Source organism: Pieris brassicae, chromosome Z (assembly GCF_905147105.1).
Source record: "Pieris brassicae chromosome Z, ilPieBrab1.1, whole genome shotgun sequence".
In the NCBI taxonomy this organism is placed as follows: domain Eukaryota; kingdom Metazoa; phylum Arthropoda; class Insecta; order Lepidoptera; family Pieridae; genus Pieris; species Pieris brassicae.
The window spans coordinates 2,688,003-2,708,665 of NC_059680.1; the positions used below are offsets into that span (position 1 = coordinate 2,688,003).

Genomic DNA, 20,663 nt, shown 5'->3' on the forward strand with positions numbered 1-20,663 from the left:
ACCCTTAACCTTCCGACTCCTAGAACCAACATTGGGTTCCGCGAGCTTTTTCACAGAATGTTTGGATTCTCTACTTTGGATTCTGCCACTAATATCGATCGTTAAAACAACTATTAATGTCCTAAGATTTGTATCTTTCTTCTTTATTATAGCTACTAGTATGTTTGCCGTTGTCCTGATTTATAAATTTTGTCTAGTTAGTTAACGTTCTGCTGTTATGTTTTGCTTTGTATCAAATACCAGTGAAACTCTTTGTACATATATGCAATTTGTAAATTTATGTTTTATACAATAGAGATGTATCTGTATTGTTTCCTAAATAAAGCTTTCGGTAAATAAACTTTAAATCCACGAATTGTTAGACGTATTACTCGTCCCGGGGAACGAAATCGTAAAGCAGTATTACGACTGTTTTAATGTTTCATATAAGGTTCGATGTAGGAAATCAAATAGACACGTCCATCTTGTATGATTTCTCGTGTATTTCATCTTAATAATTAAAATACATTTCTCGTTTAGACTAAAGCCTTACATATACATATGTTATAGGTATCTTATAATATACAGACACCATATTCCTGACTTCCTTAGGTGTTACTATAATTAAGTGTAATTCTTTTAGATATTTTCTTTGTATTTTTTCAATATATTTTCTTATAAAAACTGTGTTTATTCTACAAAAAAAAACAAATTTTGGACAATTTTAGTAATACTCATTTACCTTTTAGTTTAGATTGTAATTCTACTAATTAATCATAAAGTTTATGACAGTTTAAAAACAAATAAAGAGCGGTAATAAATAATTACGTTCTAGACATTCGACACAATTACGGTCATAATTTGCGGTTACTGTCTCGTCCGTAATTACATATGTTTAAACAGTTAAACTCTTCTATCTAATTATATAAATGACTGTAATGTACATTTAGTTATTTTTAAACTAATTACACAAAATTCATAACAACTAAAATAGCTTTCATTAGATATACATTTGTATAGGTAAAGGCCTTAGTATCCTAGTAATAATTAGTTTCCTGGAAAAAATATATTTTTCTTTAACGACTTAGCAAGCGATATATATATATATATATATATATATATATATATATATATTATGGTGTTTTCTATAAACCTGTAGAACACTTATTGTCAATAGTTTCTTCAGCCAATAGGATTTTTTAAGGGCCACTAAGAACTACCTTAGGCATCTTGGGGCTGAGCTGATCTACCGTGCTATGTACAGGTAGGGTCAAAAATTTAAAACAGCAATACTCACAACAATTTAAGGCTCAGCTTTTCGCTAGTACGATGTTCTTTAACCTATAGGTTTCAGTAAAGACTTTTGATGCAGAAACATTTTTTTGTTAGACATATGTAGATATTGATGAAGACATCAACAAAAACAATTACAAGAGTATAAAACTGTAGAACACTTACTGTAGTAGTTTTCGCAGTATATAGGAATATTGGTCTTTATCACAACGTGGGTTACATCGTAATATCGCTACCATAGCTTTTTGAAAAGATTTTTTAGGCTTTATCAGCGATTTAGGGTTCTAATTGTGAAATAATTTTTCAAATCCGTCCAGTTTCGGAACCTATTCAATGCAATCAAATCCTAATAATTAAAAGTATAGATAAATAAGTAGTTCTAATTTAACTATCATAGAAAAAAACCTATCGTTGCTCGCTAATGTATATTTCAAAAATAAAAAATATTTCAATGAAATCGATGTATATTTTAATCTTAACTATACCTATTATATGAAAAAACAAAATGGCGATTTAAACATCAATTGTCCATCCCTGTACTCCTTCTTCTTCCTTCTTTCGTGGTTAGGTTGTCCAACTGTAACATCTCGATCCCATTATGCAATCTTCCTAACATATTAATGAAAGTTTCAGTTCAGTGTTCAGTGTCAGTTCAGTCTTGTGAGATATCCGTTCCATCTTAAAATGCGAGTTATAGAATAACAATATTAGCCATTCTCAATAGATTTCCATCTACATTTCATGCCAATGAAAAATAGCACGATAAATTATAAAAGAGTTCGCCACCGCGTTTATGAACGTGCAATGTTAACAAACGCTCGAATGGATTTGTATACAGTTCCTCGCCATATAGCGTGATTTCAGAGAAAGTTTTAAATGTATAATTCATTATGGTTATATATAAATTCACTGAAATAGAACGATTATTGTTGAAAACTCGTCTTGTTATAAAATCACCCTCGGTCGCGTCTATATGAACGCGATTAATCAAAAAACTACCGAACAGATTTTTATATAATTATTGCTGTTACATGAGAAAGGTTTTGGTGTATAATTTATTATGGTTTTAGATATTTTGACCTAAATCTAACGGATATTGATGAAATGGTCGCAAATTTTGCACAAAGTTATAATAACCAAGTGACCTTTTATTTTCAATTAAGTTAGACAAATTCACAACATTTCCGTGTTTTAATTATATTTATTAAATATAATTGAATATTTATACTTACTCTCTAAAATCAAACTCACACAACAAAAAGATGAAATTCTAGACCTTCATTGTTATATAAGCGGTGATAAAAAAGGTATTGTTAAAATGGCAGATGCATTGTGATCGAAGAAGTAACGTAATTGACATTAAATGAAGTGTCATTGTCGTCTGACAATTGACTTACACTTTTAAATTAGGGATCCTGCTTATATATTGTCGTGTGTAAATTTTCAAGTGCTTATAATATTATCTTTAGACAGAAAAGAAGAACAGAGTAGTTTTGGTCTAATAGCTTGACCGTGCTCTCATTCCGTCTCGCCAATGGACTTTTCTATGTGCATAGCACTCTCTGATACGAAACATCGTAAGGCATGCCTTATATTTATTCGTGGATACACTGCCGGGGTTTGTTCCTTTTTTTAAATAGACCAGAGACTATGTACCTTCAGAGCATTTCTGTATATTGCCACCATTTTTACTGTATTATCATATCGCCATATATAATGTTCTATTTCCGAAGGGGTAGACAGAGACCACGGAACTTGCTACAGTCCTGACATACCTCGCTTCATGCACATGGCATTCACCATGCTTATGGATACTTTGAACTTATCCGTCTCCTGGGTTTAGTCCAGGTATGACAAGACCTACCCAACCCGACTTCGCCAACTACGGTTGCCTTGTATATCCTGACATTTTTCATGATAGACAAGATATAAACATACTATTTTTAATTAATAAACTAAGTTATTTATTAGTCTTTTGGTAAATTTTCAACACTGCTTTATGTAATATGAAAATAATAATCGCTTTGAACATTATTAAAATGATAATTTAAAAACTGCTGTACTCCAAAAACCACAAAATCTTTTGAATTTCAAACTTAACCTTGGAAGAATAAGACAAAACGAATGAACTATTCATTGATGTAATAATAATAATTGCCTTTTATTTCTGATAATTTTACAATTAAACACTTTTATATTTCTATCTCATTCTTTTTAGTCCTTCAGTGCCCGTGTTTGTCAAAGGCCTCCCCAAATCCACCATTCCTGTCTGCACTGTTCCATGTTAGGTACATGCATGCATCTATAATTTGGATAGGTCTGTTAATTTTTGCCTTACCCCTATTTTTCTTCTTCAGTATATACAAAATAGGCAGCTTTTTGTTAAACGATATAAATATTGTTAGTGATACAGTAACAACTATAGAATATACAGATTATGTTTAGTTCGTAATTTAGACAATTTTAAATAACACACACTTAATTTGATACCATAGATGTATAATTAAACATTTACCCTTATTTATGGCAAGATTACCAACATGTACGGAACCATTTTATAAGACCACACCCTTGTCAAACCTGACAGGTGGCTTCAATGCTCTAAAACTTATTGTATTGTTACAAGAATAGTTGAGAGTGATGATTTTTATATATTTAAAAACATACTGTTCACAGTCATTCAAAATCAAAACATAATATTTGTTTACTTATAACTTAATAAAAGTAAAACACACAAATATATCTTTTTAAAAGTAAAGCAACGTTGGCCTAGTGGCTTTAGCGTGCGACACTGATCCCTGAGGTCGAAGGTTCTAACATCCTGAGACATCCTGCCTCACCTCTCCATCCTCAGCTTGTCTCAGGGCATTAAGGGTGTTGAGACCCATAATTGTCTTTATTTGGTCAGACCAAGGGGCAGGCGATCGACCATTACCAGCTTGTCGAGACTATGCGCTTCATCATTCTTCATCTCCTGTGTGCCAGTTTTTATGACTGGAAGTCTTCAACGGTCCGCTCTCAGACTAGCTTATGCTAACTAGAGAGTTGTGGCATAGATTTCTAGTAGAAGATACAACCTCCAGTTGTAAAAGAAAGAGACACCTCCCTAAAAGGCCGGCATCCTCTAAAATATGTGCTGCTGGGCTGCGATGACTGCCCCTTTTTGGGCTCCCCGTAGGCTTGTTTGCTCCCCTATCCAATAAAATAATATGGCCAAAGTACCTAAACATTTGTAAAAGATAGTTCACAGTCTTGCTGTTGACCATTAGTTATTGAGAAGTACATTACAAATCTTATGATAGGAAAAAGGTTAGGTTTAAATCCAAAAGGTTTTTTTATAAAGCATTTATATAAATAATTGTTTTACCAGTAGAACCAGCTGCCCAGTGAAGTATTTCCGAACCAATTCGACTTAGGATCAAGAAACGAGCGTAACAATTCTTACGGTCCTTCTGGCAATGAGTGTCTATGGGTAGAGGTATCATTTAACAGATGAGCCCGTTTGCGTCCTGTTACATATAAAATATTTGTAAATTTATAATTAATACCTTTTAGTGTGTTTTGAATTATGTTTTAAGTATATAAACTGGTATATGGAGCGTTATTAAGATTTCGTTAAGCGGCACATAAAATATCTTCAATAAAAATACCTTATCTTATAAAATGTATCGTAAATTAACGTTCAACTTTGTTAGGGACACCTTTCACTTGGATAAGGTTCGTCATTTAGTTCATTAAACTCATTAAAAAAAGATTTGCCAGTGTAATTTGTCTTTCTTTTAATTTTTTTGTATAATTTATTTATTAGTACTCTTACAGTTAGGAGGAGTATACTCTCTAAACAATAATCGTATCTACCAGAGAATGTCCAGATTTCACGGTTCACGAGTTCACGAAAGAAAATGTCTAAAAGAGGACAGTGGAAGACTTCCATCGAGGTGATGGCTGATACTTCAATGCCTTAAAGATACTTACGGATACACTCACGGATTCAGGGTCTAAAAGGATGCTATTAGCGACTTCCACGGTTTGTTGAGGTTTGACCTGATAGCAACCTTCGTATCGCGTATCGGGAAGCGGATAAAGCTCTGCTGTTACTGCATCCCGCCTAGGGTGATTGCTGGTATCGCCGTGGGGTTATGTGGGTATGCACAATAGGGGATACCACTGAACTCTAGCACACTAAGAAAACGCGAAAAAGAAAGAAAGAAGAGACCTGATAAGTTTTGGAATTCAAATTCAAAAAGAGGATCATCCCAGCTCATTTGAAAGTTAAAAAAAACTAATATAAATCAGTGGCAACCCTTTTAAGTCTGGGCCTCAAAGATCTGTATCGGTCTCATAATCATTTGTCAAACTAGGCAAGTAGGTGATCAGCCTCCTGTGTCACACGCCGCCTGAGGGTCTAAGGCAAACCGGTTTTCTCACAATGTTTTCCTTCGTACGAGCGAGTGATTTAACAATGGTAAGTCCATTGGTGCTCAACCGGGATCCTACGCCTCAGGGATGCGAGTTGCACGCTAAAGCAACTGGGTCAGCTCTAACTAACTATCACTGCTTTAAGTGATAGTTTAGTGACTTTTAATTTGTACCCTTCAGTGTGCCCCGTTCCTTAATTATAAGGCTGGTAAATAAACAAGTGTTTGATAAGATCGGAGTTTTCGTTTCGCATGAAATATGCACATTTTTGTGGGAGGCTTTATCTGGCATCTTGGAGTGTGACCATGAAATTGCCATTTCGTAATACTAATATCATTTTATACATCAATCATTAAATTATTGTATTCCATATGGATTACAATCAGTATGCAGTATTTACAATTATCTTAAATAATTAAAATGAAGATCGAAACAAATTTAAAAAGTTTGGTCCCTGTGGCAGTGTATCTTTAACGCTGGCAGCATTTCCTCGCTGTATTGCGATACTTATTCGTTGAGCTAGGAAAGCACCCCTGGTGCTCCAAAACTGGATTTGAAAAATACTTTCATCGTTAGAATCCTAAATCCCTGATGAAGACTGTAAAATAGTTTCAAAAATTGTAGTATGAAATTACTATGTAACCCAAGCTGCAGAAACAAGAAGACAGACATCAATATCTACATATGTTTAATTAAATATGTTTGCATTTAAGTCTTTTCCGAAAGCTTTATGCTATAGTTGCAATAGTATAATTTTTCTCACAAACACATCGTCATCTATTCCGGAAAATTCGAGTATATTAATAATTATTTGAATTATCAGTCACACAGTTGAAAATCAAAAATTATTAAAATCAAAACATGGTCACAGCAATTCGATTACGCGATATTAATCCGCGCACGGACATATTTTTGAATCCGTCGTCTTCGACCGAACTTGATATTGTAATTAAATATAATAATTTAATATTTTTCACTTACAATTCGACAGGTATTTTTTGTTTGAAAGAGGATACTTAGCGACCTCATTGTTTATATTATCAACACTAAATTAAACAAACGGAGAAATACGGCCTCAGACACGTGTGTCAGACATAGACTGATCACCTCATCATCATAATTTAAGGCTGTACAAACTACAGACTCCGCAAGTATCTTTCACCATCGAAATCTCGTCGATTTTGCCTGTAACTTCGAAGAGCTGTAGCTCCGAAGTACTTGACAACTCCATCCCAACAAAGGAGCCTCAGTACGCTGTGCTGGTTTTAATAAACCTTTATAATTAAATAATAATAATAAAAGTCGTGTATTTCAGATAATTTACATTTATCTCAATCTATTAATTCGGTGTGACCTTCAGCATAGGCCTTCACCAAATCCCGCCATTTCCGTCCCCACGCGCCAGTCTCTACCATGTGCCACCTGCTGTATCCTTAATCAATCCTTCTAAATTGTCTTCCTCTTTTCCCTTTATAATTTATGGATTCATATCAATCCAACCATAAATTGTTGTAATTTTTAAATTAATTAAGGATGGTGCTCTCCATGCTCAACCTTATCGCAAAGGAAATGCCAGCATTAAAGGTCTAGCACCGAGACCTTCATAATTAGGTGTTTTATCAATTCGGTAGCGGTAAGGTTTTGGTGTACTAAGATATTGATTTTCTTTATAAAACTGAAGAACACTTATCGTAAATAGTTTCCGCAAATTTATTGTACTTTTTTATGCCTTGGGTTACACAGAACATTTTCCTTCATCAGGGATTTAGGGTGCCTATGGTGAAACAATTTTTCAATTCTGTCATGTTTTGGAGCCATTTGGAACAATGAAATCTTTCGCCTTTATAATAATAATATAGTTTTTTTTTAATATAATATGAGGCAATGGAGTAGGAGGCTCACTTGATATTAAGTGATACCACCCGCCCATGGACACTCAATGTTAGTCCATCACTAAGTGCGTTACCGGTCTTTTGAGAATTGGTACGCTCTTTTCATGAAGGACCCTAAGTCCAATTGGTTCGGAAATACTGCGCTGGGCAGCTGGTTCCACTGGTAAAACAATTATTTATATAAATAGTTTATGAAAAATCTTTAACTTTAAACCTTACCTAAGGAAACTGCTGGACTTGTAATGTATTTCTCAACAACAAAAGGTCAACAGCAAGACTGTCAACTATATTTTACAAATGCTTAGGTACTTTGGCAGCTGGTTCCACATAGTGGTGGTGCGCGTCTAAAACTGCCTTAATAAACACTCAGTTGTGGAACGACGGATGTCGAGATGATACGGATGGTATTAAGAAGATGCAGAGGTCCCACATCTAATAATAATGACAGTTCATCGAGAACCGTGGCATTCTTGTGTTGTCGGTTAAAAGTTGCACCAGTAAAAAGCCATCAATTAACAAAAAACCTAAAGGGTTTAAAAATCTTTTTAATTGTTCGCTGAGACAGTCAAATTATACAGCGCAGGCGCAGATATGTAGCTTAAGAGCTGGTGATACAATCCATGGCCTAATAAAAATATGTATTTCGAACTATATCGATAATACAATAAATTAGGCAGTAACAGTTTTAGCACCATCTCATTTTAAAATATATAAAAATAAAATATGGTGAAATACGATACGACTTTTTGCCGATACGATACCGATGTCAACGAGGCACTGACTATCTATGTATCTATTCCGCTAGACACTTTAGTTGGCATTTAACTGCTATCGCGCGTAATATTTTTTCGATACTAAATTAAATAAAATGCAGAATTACTAACATCTTATCAATGTTAATTTTAATTATAAACGGTTGTTTATTTTATTAAAATTTAATTATTACTATTAATACATAATTTTAATAAGTAAACCTTTAATCTTATTCAAAGTTTGTGAATGTTTATATTTTTTAATAAAAATTAAAAACTTTAACCATTGATATATTTTATCTTAATTCAATAAGCGTTCGTATCGGTATCGGTATAGATTAGAATTCCTTTCTTGTGTCGTAGACCCCTTCCCATGTTGGGTATACCCCCTACTTACCTGATATTGATTTCCTGTATATTTCTAACTGTAGTGAAGTTTAGTGTTAAAAACTTAAAGTAAAAACACATGTTAATTTATACATTTATGAATTGAATTTACTGAATTATAATTTAATGAAATTGTAAAATATACGTAACATTAAAATATAAACATAAAATAACATAAGCAAAATGTATTGCGACCACAAAGCGAATACCAACATCCTACAACTTACACAATTTTATAAATATATATAATATTTTTTTTACTTCATAGGTACTTTTATTATGAATATGTTTTGATATTATAAGATAGTATGATGTATGTAAATAGGTGCTATCAGTGTATGTGTTGAGATCCACTATCGTGGACCCCCATTTTCATTTCTTGGACCCCAAAATTTTTTTTCGCTGACGTAGACCCCTTGTAGGTTGCGATAGACCCCTAGGGGTCGATATAGACCACTTTGGGAATCACTGGTGTAGGTGATATTTCTAGTATCGGTATCGTATCGGCATAAAGGCGTATTGATGCCTGTCTAGATATAAGAAAAGTAAAAAGGCACATTTCTTTAGTAGTCAATAAAAACCTAAGAAAACCTCGTTCTTTAAGCCATTGAGCGTCACCTTTTGTTGTCTATAACATTGTTTTGCACCTACAAAATATCAAGTCTAAAAACAATAACGTAATTACGCATAAGTTAACGAGATGGCGCTGAGTTAAGAAGTTAATTGGTTGGTGTTAATACAATAATTTAAATCATAACAATAAAAATCGTAAATATCAGGACCTAAAACCACATTTGGCATATAAAATAATTATAAATATCGGTAGCTGTTTGTATACATCTATTAAATATGCCACTGAAAAAGTAACATGATATAGTTACGCTTACGAACACGAGGTGGCGCTGTAATAAAAATTGCTTTTAGTACACATCTTTTTATTATGGTAATGAAAGACAAACGTGACATATCTATGTCACGTCATATCACGACGAAGGGAGTTATTCAAACTCTAGAACGGTCGACGTTAGACTGACACCGACTTTTATTCTCATTGTATTTTTAATTCTAGACACCTTATTCAATAAAACAATGCACACTAAGCATTCTGCGTAGCAGTTGCATTAATGCTTACTGTGAGTTCTGGATATATGTGTGACAATGTAACTAGTTACACTTGCATGCACGAGGTGGCGCTGTAATAAAAAAACATCTTTTATCTTCACTAAGCATAGTTGTATCATATTTTATATTGCAGGGTACTTTTTAATTATTTATATACATATGTATTATATTATGGACTCGGTACCGACATCCAAAATCTAACCTAAAAAATCCTTGAATGTTTGCTATAGACGAACTAAGGTAAACCTTTTGATTGTTTGTAATTTTTCGATCATGTATTGTGTAGTAATCATACTTGTATAATAATCATACCATGGCTTGTCTCCTGCAGACAGAACAAGAAAAGGTAATTTTGCTCAAAATTATCAAGAATACTATACTAATATTAAAATTATATACAAATGCTTGATACCCAAAGTTCAAAATTCCTGTTTGTTTTGCCTGTGCAGAAGACAATGACAAGGCCTCTGGATAAAGAAAGACAAAATTTTCAAATTATTGAATTTCAATAATCAACCTTCGGCGGGCGTCGAGTAGTGACGTGTCTATCGCGTGATTGGTGAATCAGTTGACGCTTGTGTCCCGCGCTGTGTACGACGCGCAAACTTTCCCCCACTCCCTTGTTTAATGCTCAAGAACTTTGCCGGTATCTGTATAACATTAAGATGTTTGATATATTTTTTTTAAATCTAAAGTTTTAATTTAAAGAAAGATGTCTTAATAAAACATCCTTCCTTACACAAGTACACATTGTTTTTGTGTACATTATGAAATATCATCATATAGGTATTATATAAGCTTTTAATTAAATCCTAGATAATTATTCCTTTTTTATAATCTAATAAACAATATTTGTCTACAAATAAAAAAGCAGAAGTCTTAATAATTAACTTTATGTGAGGCTGGCCGATGACAGATACCAGTGGAACCGGATGGAGGAGGCCTATGTCCAAGGTGGACTCACCAAAACCAGATAAGCAAATTATGATTTCTAAATGTTAAAGTGTAAGGTTTATGTTAAAAAGTTTATTTTTAATTCAAAATCAATAAAACTAATAATCTATCATAATTATGTTCTGGAAATAAAAGCTATTATTTTTATTATTATGTGAGGCTGGACTGGAAAATGAAATGCGAAATTTATTATATAACAAAGCTTATACCTAAAATATCTGATAAACAATGATATTTTTGGCTACTTCATTTGCAGGTAAGTTTCCTTTATCACACATTATACTGTTTTAGCATTCTGTATGCATGGAATAAATATGTCCATTTAATATTTTTAAATATTAACAGTATTTTGAGATATATAAATAAATTATACTAGGTATATAAATGTCATACAATTTCTGGTAAAGAACTTCACGAGATAGTACTGACTACTGTTTGCTGATGAATCTTCGCTTTTATTTAAAGTGAAACGACGAAACCCATCACTTGAGAATGCAAACAGTGCCATTTCGGGTGCTACTTGTGGTGACTAGTGCTGTGGTGGTAGTACCTGAATTCGTGTATGCGGTGATGTTAGTTATTTCGACTATGTATTTGCGTTGTTCCCACGAGAATGTAAGTTCGTGCTCCTATTTCACCATGCCTCCTGCTGATGAATCTTTGTTTTTAATTTATTTTATTATAATTAAAATCTTAAGATGTCATGTGGAACATGGTGTAATGGTTACAAACAAACTTACAAACGTGTTAAACAAAAAAAACCCTGACGATTAATTTCTTCTTGATTTGAGAACTGGCAGTAAATGTAAAATTAGAAGCATTTCATATACAATTATTTTTTTGACGGTCATAAGTGTACATTGTGTTAACTATATGAATAAATGATTTTCAATTGACAATGAATTGACATTTGGTTTTTAAACTAATTATTTACTTCAACTTAACTAATGTTAGGTTAGGTTACTCAACATTAACGGCTTTGTTTGATTTCAACGATATTTTTTTTCAAGTTAAAAACTGAGCAAATTGTCTCTGACAAATAATTTTTAAACTACAGACCCTGTAACATCAATATATTCTATAGGAATGGCATTGTAAAAAATTACGACGGACGTCAAAACAAATGTCGAAAGTCGAAACTAAATGGCGACGGTTCGGTCCCGTGAAAAAAGTGTCTTTAATGTCTTTTACCTAGTGATGTATGTTGTAATATTATGTATAGTACCCATTGACAACTTTTACAAGTGACGTTGCATTACCCTGGCCTACTCACCTTTTGACCTCTCAGTCGATTTGTCGCTGACTGAAATTGATTATGTAATTTGTTCACGCGCAGGTGCCGATCTCATATACGCGCGTAGTCGTTAGGTTAATAATGAAGTTATGATTTGTAAAAATCCAATATGAATTAATAAGTGATGTGTATGTGACAAAAGTGGTAGTAGCCTAAAAACCTAGGGTAGAAACACCGGTAACTATAGGTAAAAATAAATGTGAATTAATGTTTGCCGATAACTATAAGTTAACCGTTTAAGTGAAGTGCCGCAAAAGGAGTTAAACTCAGTCAGTTAACTTATTTGTTATGATAGATTATAACAATTTTCTAACAATGCATAATATTCTTTGATTTCGCCGACAGCTCTAGTTCAAAGCGAGCAGCTACCTTCGTGCTTTACATCTAGGAATGTAAGATGACAAAATCGTATTATGATGCTATGTACATTGTACATGGTTTTTATATTAAATTTATTAACGTGAGTGAACCCAATTTAATTAAACCTATTGAATTTATTACAAAGATACAAATACTTAAACAACAAAAAAAAAATCTGTTGCAAATAACATAACAATAATTCTTCACTGTCAATCGTACGGATTGTTTTATGGACTACAAATTTCATGGCGTTTAGAGCAAACGGTACTCTCTAAAACTGACGATAAATTATAATCCAGCGGATTAACATCGGGACTAGATGACGGCCAGTCATAAGCTCTGATGAAGTCCGAAACGTTCGTTTCCAGCTTTACACGAGTCTTGTTGGAAGGACCATTAATTTCTGCTTTGACCAACCTTTTTGTATGAACTTTGCAAACAGAGGAATTCTCGTTGTACCTATTAATAGCCCGGTACATAAATATTTAACTAATACCAAGCCTATGGAGAGATTTAAAAATGGCATTTGGCTCCATACCTAACTACTTTGTGTAATGCAATCACTGCGATTCGGTTCTCTTTATCACCCCACTCCATTTTAATATCGCAAAACAATGTATTGGCGCCAAAATGAGAAAACACAATGAACAATCATTTAAAAATGACAGATTCCAAATTACTGTAATATTTTGTTTATTGTAACAGTATTTATGGTCAGACTAAGAAGGTATATTAACCGCTAATTCTAGGAAATTTGCATTTTTTTTTTGTTTCTACGAGAAAAGGGTTTTGATATTAACATTTTCGTTGTAATGTTACGAAAATATGCATTTTACATCTATAAGTTTGCAGTATAAAATGCCAAAATGTTTTTATAATTTATATGGTATAAGAATAACTAATAGTCTTACGTTTTTAACGAATACCTAATAAAAATTGTCCAAGCCAAGTTTTCCTCGCAATTCCAAAAAAATATATGTACCTATTTTTCTATTAAGTAGTTGTTATTCCAACCCAAGATCTAAAATTGTACAAAGTAATGTAATAATATGAGTTGTAATTATGATAATTGTAATCCCATTTTATGATAGTTACTATTGACCAGCGTATGTACATACAGTACTCCCAAATTAATGATCCGCATACAGATCTTTGCCAGTGGTCAGAAACACCCAAATCTCCAAATCAATTCGGGCAACCATCGCCGACCACGCGAATTGTTTTTGATTACAGTACACATAATATTGACTCCTATTTTATTGGAGCAAGGTGCAAAATGCAAGTGCATTGTTTAGGGATTTTACGATTTAATGATTCGGGTGTTTCCGGGAATACGACCGCGGGCTAAGATGTTGCCGCACTTCCATGTGGTAGTCGTTATTCACAGACTGGCAACCTCGGCTAGTTCCAATCTGGGCGTAGGAAAAAAATTTAAGCGATATCTAGCGGTGGTTTTCTAAACATTCAGTTCAATTTCTAAAATTATTAGTTTTCGGAATTCAGATTTCATTCTGAACATCGACTAATTGCTGACACGGCTCACATGGTGGTTCTGAGGTGAAGGTGGGCAATACAACAACGGCTAACTATAATAATATCATGTATGTGTGAATAGGTGTAAGTAGTACTTAAGATAAGGTATTTGAACAATAAATAAGATTTGAATATTGCTCTGTCTTATTCATTTCTTACTTCCTCTTAAAGTAGCAAATACTACTTCAAGTCATTAATTATCGTGGTGAGCCTGCCCGATAGCTTTGAGATAATCCCACCACCTTGAACCTTTGATCCTACCCGTAGTGCTCCGTCTGTTACCTTAGGTATCTTTATACATTTAATAACAATACGGAAATCCATAGTTTCGTGGCCAAACAGATTTAAGGCCTGTATAAAAATCAAAGGTTTAAAATAATAATAATAGAATATTTTATTATTTTTTTAATGTTTTCAATAAAAATGCATTTTCCATTGTAAGAGCACTTATGGCAGGACTTGGTGATTATGATATAGCAAAAATATATTTTTACCGTATGTGTCCCCAAAGTATGTTGTTAGGTTCTCTGTTCTCATATACATAGGTAACACTGAAAATGTTTAGAAAATGATAAACGTCTTAATGTAAAAAGTTGCCAAAACTTTTATTGTTTTTCGAAGTAATCTTCGTTCCTCTCTACACATCGTCGCATTCGATGGAACCACTGAGAAAAGCCCATGCATCCTTAGGGGTCACTTCTATGGCATTTTCGTACGCTTTCACCGAATCTTCAGGGCTCGTAAAGCGAATTTTATCTTCAGTTTTTGGGAATAAATGAAAGTCACAGGTCAGGACTGTATGGCGGATGACTCATTATCTCGACACCTGACATAGTCAAATATTCAACAGTCCATGCGACGGTGCTTCTGGTCGTCGATTAAATACTACATTAGGTTAGCGAAGAGTAGAACTCTTGAACACTCTAGAACTCTAGAAATTGAAGTTCAAAAAAAGTATTCATTAGCAATGTTTCTAACTGGCCAATTAATCCCATACATGAATATTTATTGTCATGATTTAGCTGCTCTTCCCAATATCCATCTTTGGGACTCATGGAATGATGTTTGGTTGAGATGCAGCGAGTTCAAAGGCGAACATTATGCTGAAATTCAACCCAGGATCCCCAGCAACTCATGGTTCTATCAGATTAAAAGTTCTAAAGTGGTCACTTCTATCATTAGCAGAATGTGTTTAGGACATGTATGTACACCTCATCATTTACCAAGGCTTCGTAATATTGATAGTGATATTTGTGAGTGTGAAGATATTGGTGACCTCGACCATATTTCCTTTATTATTCCCAATATAACCGCACCTCCTGAATAAGAATTACTACATGTTCCGTTTCCGACTAAAATATCCTGCCTTTTTCTTTATCCTTTATTGTATTATAATGTCTAATCTTCTTTCATAATCAATAATAATATTAAGATGTAATATATTTATGTACATATTTTGTTTTTAACTAACTTATCCCTGTTTTCTTTTGATGTCTTTGTTTATTTTTTCTCGCGTGTAGTTTCCCAACTTTTTACTTGAAACTGGCATGAAGTCAAAACTATTGCCATAATATAAAAAAAACTGGCCAATTATAAACATTTTCACGTATTTAGTTAATTAGGCAGCTTCCTAATAGACACGCTTCGCTAATTTACTGTACAAATAAATACATATATAAATTTAACTGAACCTAAGTATATCATTACTTGATTGAACAATATGTAACTTCATTTAATTTAGTTTCCACGGCTGATCCGTGATGACGACAATGTATGATAGCATCTCCGGCACCACGCGAATGGAAGGTAGGAAATGAAACGAGAACAAAGAATATTTTTAAATTTATTTTAATCTTAGTTAGGACTGGTGAAGTGAATGAAGAGGAGGAGGATGTCCTCCTCTTCGGGCTACCGCCACACGACGGCCACGTCGGGGTCTTCGTCTACGATCCTTCGCAACGAGGGCAGGTCCAGTCTCGCGCGGCAGCAGATTTCGTCCTCACAGAGCGCGCCCGTGAATAAGCGCCTGAGATCGGCGGCCGTACCCCCTGGACCGCCCGGAGCCCCGGGACCCTCCGAGCCCCTCCACAATGGATACCTCTTGATGCAGCGTATGAGTCCGTGCAGCTGGGCGAAGATGACGAGCCGTCGAACGTCGACGTCAGGCGCGAGGCCCGCCCAGCGCTCACAAACGCCGCGCAGAGGGCTGCCTTGCTGCAGCGAACACAGCATTCGTCCAACGTCCCGTAGAGCCGTCTGCACACCACGAGAGCGAATCGACCCAACGACACAGTGTATATTGAGATGTTTATTAACGCAAATGGCATCTTAATAAGGTTAATAACATCTCACCTGTCGGGGCGCGGTAGGGGCGGCGTAAGCCAGACAGGCGGCCTGCAGCTCGGGGTCCCGGAAGAAGCGCGAAAGGGCAGGCGTTGCCCGGTACGTGTTGCTGAACTTGAGCACCGGCACCAACCTCACCTGCGAATAAGGACGACTGAAGAAATTGTCACGGGATGCGTTTATACGACCGCGCCTCACGTCACTCACTACGCCATAGTAGAGCAGGTTCCGTATGCAGGACTTGACCAGCGTCTTCTCAACGTCGGCGTCGGCCGCGATCTTAGACACGTGATTGTATCCGTCGATGTGAGGCAGCAGCTGAAACGATATACAGTAAGAACAGTCTGACCGAAAGTAAGCGTTGAGGCGAAACGTGGTTACGCACCTGGGCGGTGGTGAGGTCCCAGTCGGCGTCCGGCTCCAGGTGCGGCTCGTCGCTGGACGTTGGCGTTGGCGGCGGCGAAGGGGGCGCAGCTCGGAGCACGGGCACGGGCACGTCGTGGTCGTGCACCGGTGGGGGAGAAGCGCGCGGCCGTCCCACCAGAAGCCGCACCGCAGTGTCACCCTCTGCCGCAGAGGCGGGCTCTTTAGAGAGTTCAGAAAAACCCGTCTAGCGATCGCGAGGATGAAACTCACCCGCGAGTGTAGCCCTGTGATACGTATTGAGGTCGTGGAATAGGTGAGCGAGCAGAGTGGGAAGTCTGCTTGATCCCTTCGACACGAATCCTGTCTCTTCCTCCATCAAAACCTAGAATTATAACACATATTTGAATTATATTAAACTCCACTCAGTGATGGTGGTATGTTGGAAATCAAATGAATCAATTGAAAGAATCTCTCAAAAATCTTCTAGGTTTTTAAATATTCATTACATATCAACATCTAAAAGGTAATACACATAAAAAACAAGCGAGCTGTACTTTGCAGGTTTGCCAGAACTTGATGATTAATTCTTGAGCTTGACAGAGTGATTTTTAGTGAGAACATTCAACCAAACAAACAAACTCTTTAACTACAGAATAATATCAAAATATAATATTAACATTACCAGGTATTCACCAAGTTTCTTAACAACTGGTTCATACTGAACAGTTTTCGACCAGCTATCGCAGACAAAGCACAGATTGAAGATGTACATATTGCGCTCATACCTAGTGTTTTCTATTCTGATCGGATAACCAATGATCTTGTGCCCAAGAGAGTTTCTGGAAATCAAGCAATACATTGTTATTATCTACAGCTTTGGAGCATTTTTCTCATACTATTAAGTGTTTACTCTATTAAACCTAGGAAGAGTGGTCACCATACACGGGAATGTTTATATGGGAACCAGCATCTATTAAATATAATCTAATAAATAATAGAAAATGTTTAATAAATCATTGATTTTAATTACATTTTTTATTTAGGTTATACTATAAAATAAAACCATATGCTTTAAATGCAGTAGTAACGTTATAAGTTAGAATGTAGATCAGCACTTGTGTTTAAAGTGTAAACCATAAATAGGATAATTGTTAACTCAATATAGTGATTCTGAAGGGACTTCGGCCATAGAACTGTCATTATATGGAAATAAACACTACATAGAATAGACAACAAGATTGAACAAACCCAACCAAAGTTGAGTATTTGTTGATGTTAAAGTAAGTTGTTTGTTACTTATTACTTACATTGTCATAGTGCACTTTAATATAAATTGTGGTTTTGGAATAATATATGCACTGATGGAATGAAATACATCTTTTGATACATTGTCTTCTGGGAACTAAAACAAAGCATGATACACAAAATCTTACACACATGTAATGCTCTATGCTTTGATCTTAGACTAAATATTTCCATATTCAAACACCTTTAAGTTTATATTGGCACAATAGATTTTTAAAACAACTCATTATTGTAGAATGAAATATATAATATTTATTTACCCCATATTCTGAAGTATATAATTAAAGAAAGCACTTATGTACTTAGATGTGACATGCAAGTAAAAAAATACCTGGCAAACAATTTTTGGACCAGCTACAGGATGAAATTCACTTAAAAATATGCACCGTATAGGGCCGATGCGGCCGCAGCCCTCGTAGTAACGGGTTTCAATCGATTTCGAGGACATTTAGAGTTTTAGAATTATAGTTTTTTTAAGTGCAAATTATAGACAAACCACAGGCAAGTATAAGAAAATCACTTTTCGGCCATTTACAATGTTTTACCCATTTAAATTATATTGTTAAATTATTGTTAGTCACAGTTAGTGTTACGCGCAAGTCTGAAATTGTAAAACCTTAAACTCATTAAAAGTTTAACTAATTTATGGCCTAATTTAAGAAAACTGAAAAACTACTCAACTCTCAAATGATATTAAGTTCTAGTTCTTAACAAGACATTCAATGTTGCCATTGATGTGTTTGAAATAGATAATTATTCGTTGTATTCTGTATTCATTAAAACTGCAATTAATGACTAAATTCTAAAACCAATCATTTCAATACTCAAAACAACGGAAATTTTTTAATATTCATTTTTTTTTTTTCATGTTTTCTATATTCTCACTTTTGACAATACAATCGCAATACAAGTTTACATGTAATCCTTAAATGTAATCCTTATTATTATGTTCAGGATAGTTTATGATAATTCAATTGAATTCATTCTTGTCAGAGCATAAAATCTTATTAAATGAATATTTATTAATAAACATAGAGTGTCTCAACTTTCAAGTTCAGGCATTATAATATGATTTAGGAGTTAAACTCAAGAGGGCGTAAGATTAAATTTAGTTCAAATGTTAGTTGAGTGTCGCCTCAACATTTACTAAATAACGTATAAATTTTTTGTAAGATAGTTTTGATTTAAGAACAATTAAATTTGTTTGGGGTTAAGACGTGTTCTTAACAAAAAGAATAGCAAAAATAGCACGCTTACATTACAAACGAAGGTTTATGTTGATCATTTATTGGGTATCGCGATCGTAAGCGTAAATATTTAATAAAATAATATTTGTTGGTATAATTGATTCGCAGTACTTTATTTCCCGACTCAAATAAAATATTGAGCAGAAATAACTACTAATTAAGAAATAATAACTTTTTATACATTAATTATTTACCACATTTATTGTCTTGATTTTTTGAAAATTTGATAACGTTAAAACAATTACAACGCGTGTAACACAGATCTCGAAACTATCTGAATAACATGATGTTAGTTTTAATTTTAATTTAAATATCATAGATATTAAACTACATCACTGCATCTTATAAAAATAGAAGAGAATAGAATAGAAGCAATGAATGATTTTAAAATCTTTTAAAATCATTCATTGCTTCTAAAATCAGCAATGAATTTTCTAAAGTGACTTCCAACTTCAACTTGACATTCACCACAATTTTCAGAGAAGTATAATAACAACCAACCATTAATAAGTCGATTTCTTAAGGTAGGCAAAGATATTTTAATTTTTTTGATAATATTTCAATTCATCTATACCTATATATATATATATATTGTAAACAGATAAAGTTGTCACATTATGTGTATGTATGGTGTCCACACTCAATTTTATGGTTTAAATGCAACCATCATTCAAATAATTAACGACTATCAAGCACACGAATGTGAACTACGTGTCTCGTTCCCGCATGCGCAAAGGTCATATATCATAAGAGACAAATATCGTATTTTTCGGACGGTTCCTAGCTTTCTGCTTTATTTCTTGTTCTTAGGCTTCGTGTTTATTCGTACCACAGATGCTTTAGACGCGTACCACAGACTTCTTTTACATTGTAGCGTTAAGTTTTGGTGGTAGATCTACTATTAAACTTCATCTGATGGATAAATAATGGTCTTTTTTTATACAACCATCCTTAGAAATTAAAAAATGAAACGCAACTTAAAAGCATTAGGCCAAGGGGCCAAGTGCTTTAAGCGCACGAATCTCAACACTGAGATCGTACGTTACATTCCTGCTTTTGACCGATATATTTCGTTTTAATGTGCACATTCCCTATATAAAGTAATATAAGTAAGTAAGTGTAAGTAAAACTGGCATGTCTTATCTTCAAAAAATACTTCTCTATCAAAAAGAAAGTTATCATAATGCCATCAAATGCAACTGGATTATTATAATTTGAGAATTTCTGTTATCGACAATTCCCTTTCAGTTTTTGAGATTGAAGCCGGAGAAACAAACACTTCAGTAGCATTCAAACAATTCACTAATTCATTAAATATCTTAAAGCTTGAAAACATTTTTTAACAATTTAAAAACATTTCTTTTATATCAAGATATATATATATATATAAATATTTATATATATATCTTCCTCTGTA

At 34.2% G+C, this 20,663-nt stretch overlaps 1 protein-coding gene across 1 annotated transcript; it reads right to left on the reverse strand.

Annotated features, from left to right (window-relative positions):
- Positions 1–15,812: 15,812 nt before the first annotated feature.
- Positions 15,813–18,700, reverse strand: LOC123718952 (GATOR complex protein NPRL2-like). Its single transcript, XM_045675966.1, has 8 exons — positions 18,331–18,700; positions 18,002–18,096; positions 17,377–17,533; positions 16,965–17,076; positions 16,714–16,895; positions 16,536–16,646; positions 16,338–16,466; positions 15,813–16,241 (listed from the first exon to the last, which is right to left on the reverse strand). The coding sequence occupies exons 1-8, from the start codon at positions 18,445–18,447 to the stop codon at positions 15,894–15,896; spliced, it is 1,251 nt and encodes a 416-aa protein (XP_045531922.1). The 5' UTR covers positions 18,448–18,700; the 3' UTR covers positions 15,813–15,893.
- Positions 18,701–20,663: the final 1,963 nt, after the last annotated feature.

Bases quoted from the DNA above. Each gene is read 5' to 3' on its own strand.
- LOC123718952 (XM_045675966.1), bottom strand. From the start codon at position 18,447: ATGTCCTCGAAATCGATTGAAACCCGTTACTACGAGGGCTGCGGCCGC. The intron at 16,896-16,964 runs GTGAGTTTCATC...CCTCTGCGGCAG, and splicing joins TCACAGGGCTACACTCGCGG to AGGGTGACACTGCGGTGCGG. The intron at 16,467-16,535 runs GTGAGTGACGTG...CCTTATTCGCAG, and splicing joins ACCTGCTCTACTATGGCGTA to GTGAGGTTGGTGCCGGTGCT.